Source organism: Danio rerio, chromosome 14 (assembly GCF_049306965.1).
Source record: "Danio rerio strain Tuebingen ecotype United States chromosome 14, GRCz12tu, whole genome shotgun sequence".
Lineage (NCBI taxonomy): Eukaryota > Metazoa > Chordata > Actinopteri > Cypriniformes > Danionidae > Danio > Danio rerio.
The window spans coordinates 56,230,001-56,235,000 of NC_133189.1; the positions used below are offsets into that span (position 1 = coordinate 56,230,001).

At 36.2% G+C, this 5,000-nt stretch overlaps 1 protein-coding gene and 1 long non-coding RNA gene across 3 annotated transcripts in view; one reads left to right on the forward strand and one right to left on the reverse strand.

Moving 5' to 3' along the window:
* The window catches only part of LOC137487628 (uncharacterized), a 545,963-nt gene that overhangs the window by 508,453 nt on the left and 32,510 nt on the right, over positions 1–5,000 (reverse strand). The gene's annotated exons all lie outside the window — the stretch shown is intronic.
* Positions 1–5,000, forward strand: part of pdlim7 (PDZ and LIM domain 7) — a 120,982-nt gene that overhangs the window by 51,240 nt on the left and 64,742 nt on the right. For both annotated transcript variants that reach the window (NM_200840.2, NM_001328701.2), the window contains 1 exon segment: positions 3,378–3,529. In NM_200840.2, coding sequence (NP_957134.2) covers positions 3,378–3,529 — 152 coding nt within the window.

Genomic DNA, 5,000 nt, shown 5'->3' on the forward strand with positions numbered 1-5,000 from the left:
CAGCTACGTCGTGCCATAAGCGCATTGCTATTAACATGACATAAAGTAAGTTTTCACTTTTGCTCTCGTGGATAGGGAAACCTTACCGCACAGACATCAATTAGTCTATAAATAATTAATTTCGTTTGTTAAGCGCAAATATTTGTTTCAAAACTATTTCTAAATTCAGTTCTAATTTCCAGCAAACGAATAAATGAACAATAATAACAAAGCTTAGTCAAAAACCTGAGTTCTATCCTAAAACACATGCTGTGCCCCATATGGTGTAAAACCTGACAGGTGGACAAATCTAAGCTTGCTTTAATAAAACAAATATAAATATGCATATAATAAATAATACTGCTAATAATAATAACATTAAACAAAAGCAAATTGAATGAACTGAAAAAGCCTCCCGAGATGAAGATAGTATGACGGCAGTGGTTTTAAAAATTCATGTAGGCTAGAATATAATATGTTTTGTAATATTTTAATAATTTATATTTATATCCTATATATATCCTTCTTATATCCTATATATATATATATATCCTTAATATATTATATCTTTTTCATATCTAAAGATATTTGCGTATTGCTCTGCATCTTGTGTGTAGTGTGTAAGCCAGGCGCACTTTGCGCCAGACAATAGACCGACTTTGTTCTGGTCTAAAGAACAGACTATTAACAGTTTCTCAAAATAGCAACGCGCCAAAACACGCCTGCTTTTTTAGACCAGAACGCCTATGGGCGCACATATGAGCGCAAATGCATTTGCTATTTAAACAGCGTAGCGCAACGCCTCAAAATGACCCTTGCACCAAGCTTAAAATAGCAAAAGACTATTGCGCTGCGCCCTGCGACACATTGCGCCAGGTGTATGATACGGCCCTAAAACAGGTGCCTGACTTCTTCCTGGAGGGCTGGTGTCATGCAAAATTTAGTTCCAACCGACACACCTGGTCTAGCTAATCAAGCTCTTACTAGGCTTTCTAAAAACATCTTTGCTGGTGTGTTGAGGCAAGTTGGAGCTAAAATCTGCAGGACACCAACCCTACAAGACAGATTACCCTACAAGAGAGTTTAGACACCCCTGATCTAAAATGTTGCTAGCTCAATGTGAACGTTTTGCTTGTTCAAAAATAAAGAATAATTTCGTGCTGATATTTGCAAAAATGGCACTTCTAATTGTTAAAGTGAAAGTGGATATTGTGTGTTATATTATCAGTGTTTCCTCTTGGATTTTTTTGATCTACCAAGTGTAAAAAATCGCATTTATGTAATAGCCTTTGAGCATGCAAATCTCTTTGCTTGCACGCCGATTACCTCTGCTCGTGCACAAAACTTCTTGCACGCTCTAAGATATATGCTGCTCAAGCACAGATCTTCTTGTGCGCTCTCAAATAAACGCTGCTGAATGCGATTTAGTGCGTTTATGTAACAAGTATGTCTCCAACATTTATTATTGAGTTGCTAGGAATATTTATAAATGTCTCCAATAGACCTACAGAGCGGCATTAATGCGTCCTGAAGTAAAGTAAAATGGCTATACGTTGTGTTTGCTGGCCTCACGCATCACGCACCTGTCAGTCAGTCAGCATGTAACCTTAAAGGATTAAACAAATTACGCACAGCAATACTACGAACACAACAGAAAAGTTTGCACTGTTATAATTCACTTACCTATTAATTTGCTTTAGTGTGATTATCACCCGCTATTAAATAAAAACAAAACAGGACTGAATGTTTTAAATGAGAAGCTGTAATGTAGCCGTGGCGGGATCAATTTTGGCGTGGCGCCCGCCATGGAAGAATGAATGTAGCGAAAACCATGTATTACTGAACAATATTATATCTTATAAAAACAAACCCACATACGGATTTTATTTCACTTTAATAACTCATTTATATGCTAGTGCTGACAACATAATGTCAGCTCACACATTGATTAAACAGCATAGAATACCAATACAATACCAATACCAATACAATACCAATACAATACCAATACAATACCAATACAATACCAATACAATACCAACACCATACCAATACAATACAATACAATACAATACAATACAATACAATACAATACAATTCAAATACCCCCAGACCACATAACCACATCTAGCATCTAAACTGCAACTCTGCACAGGAAGTTTGGCCAGACGAGAAATAGTCGTGCCCAACTGAGCCTGGTTTCTCTCAAGTTTTTTTTTTTTTTTTTTTTTTTCCCTTCACTTTTGTCAATTGGTGAAGTTTTAGTTTGCTTGGACTTGTGGAGCTGTGCATCGATGGATTTGCTCTTCAGTGTTTTAGTTTTCAGTGGTGAAAATTAAACCACACTGAACTGAGCTAAACTTCAACATTGAAAACTGAACTGACACTGTTTCAATTCACCATAATCCTCTATGTCAGTGGTTCTCAAACTTTTTTCATGAAGTACCACCTCAGAAAAAAATTGTCTCTTCAAGTACCACTATTAAAATGAGCAGCATTAAATACAGTAGCGTAGTTGGCCCAGTTAAGCAGCTACAACTCTGCACAGTTAAAAAACGTGGCAGATTACCTCAGAAATATAGGCTATATGTCATATATTACATATTATATGCATAATTTTTGATACATTTTGAAATGTGTGTAGCATGTACATGACATATTTCATTTCTCCACGTACCACTAGAAGGAAGTCTGCGTACCACTAGTGGTACATGTACCACAGTTTGAGAACCACTGCTCTATGTGAAGCTGCTTTGACACAATCTACAGTTGAAGTCAGAATTATTAGCCCCCCTGAATTATTAACACCCCTGTTTATTTTTTTCCCCAATTTCTGTTTAACGGAGGGAAGAATGTTTCAGCACATTTCTAAACATAATAGTTTAAACTTATTTCTAATAACTGATTTATTTTATCTTTGACATGATGACAGTAAATAATATTTGACTAGATATTCTTCAAGACACTTTTATACAGCTTAATTAGGTTAACTATGCAGGTTAGGGTAATTAGGTAAGATATTGTATAACGATGGTTTGTTCTGTAGACTATTGAAAAAAAATTAGCTAATAGTTGCTAATAATTTTGTCCCAAAAATGGTCTTTAAAAAAATTAAAAACGACTTTTATTCTAGCCGAAATAAAACAAATAAGACTTTCTCCAGACGAAAAAACATTATCAGACATACTGTGAAAATTTCCTGAATCTGTTAAACATCATTTGGGAAATATTAAAAAAGGAAAAAAAATTCAAAAGGGGGCGAATAATTCTGACTAATAGTTGGGAAATGTGGTCTGCATATATTTTGCTGAATTTGTGTTTTGTAATGTTATCATGTCGTCTCCTGAAGCTTCTTTATTTCCCGACTGACTGGTGTTGTTTTTCTGTGTGTTTTTCAGCTGACTCCAGGTGGGAAGGCGGCGCAGGCTGGAGTGGGTGTTGGAGATTGGGTGGTGTCCATCTTTGATGCCAATGCAGAGGAGATGACCCATGTGGAGGCCCAGAACAAGATCAGAGCCGCCACCGACTCTCTCAAGCTCACTCTGAGCAGGTACACACACACACACACACACACACACACACACACACACACACTCACTCACACACTCACACAATCTCACACATTAAATGATGATTAAACTCATCCTGTGGGATTTATAAGCATTTTGAGAAACGAGGACGTCACCAATGTCCTAATATTTCACCTCCTTTTTGTAATACCTGTGTTATACCCATGTCATTACACAGATTTGTGTCCTGATATGTCACAAAAACACGTGCACACACACACTCATTCAAAGTAGGAAAATTACATTTTGGTTACACTTGTTTTGGTCCCTCATTATATTAGGTGATCTTAAAGGGCACCTATGATGAAATTCATCTTTTGTAAGCTGTTTGGACAGAACTGTGTGTGGTATAGTGTGTCCACTGTCATACTGGAGTGATAGAAACACAGCAAGTCTCTTTTTCAAAAATTCCCGATGTTAAAATAGGGTCCCAATCCCTCGATTTTGAGGCCCACCGCGACATGATGTAGGAGTGCGGTTTCCCTGTCCACTGAATTGATTGACAGCAGTGTATTAGCATGCATCCATAGTTACACACATAATCATATCCACAGGACAGGATTTGCAAAGAAACTGAGTAAAAAATCTGTTCCAACTCTGACCAGCTGCACCTCAGGAATGAGTTTCACATGTTTAAAGCGTTTTTAAGACGGAGCATGTTTGCAAGAAATAATAGACTCAGAAAGAATAGTAGGAAAGTAAAGACTTGGTACAGCTGCGTCAGTGGATGCTTCAAACATACAACAATCATCCTAGTTTGTGGACGTTAAATCTGGTTTATTTTGCACAGTAGCATAATGGATATAGCAGTGTATATTAACTTATTTCCTATCATATTTGCCTCAACGTTGTACAAAAACAAAGAGTGTGTGTGTGTGTGTGTGTGTTCTGCGAACTTTGCAGTGGCATTTATGTGACTCGTCAATGCAGAAAGGCTTGAAAAAACTCCACAACAAAAACATCAAATAAAATATCAATTTTAATAAATATAAATATTTATTAAAATAAAATATTTAAATATTTTGATATTGAAATAAATATATCATCTTTATTGCGATCTCCCTCACTGACTACTGTTTATGTGATGGAGCAGGAGAAACAAACATGGAGCATGTAGGGGCAGTGGGCGGGAGAACCAACTCATTTGCATTTAAAGGCACAGGCGATAAAACGGCTACAATGTATTTTTGCTCCAAAATTAGCAGATTCAGCAGGGTATAATAAATGATCTGATGGCTATTTTGAGCTCAAACCTATCTTATATCTTGTAAAAGGGGTAAAATAGGGTTCCTTTAATGTACTTACACTGAAATTAATAATTTGCTACAATGCACTTATTGTGTAAATACATGCTTTTACATTGTACTTATGATTGATTTAATACATGTATGTATTTACATTTGTGATTAAAGTAATTACATTTTACAGTAAAATGTCCCTATTTGTCTTTAA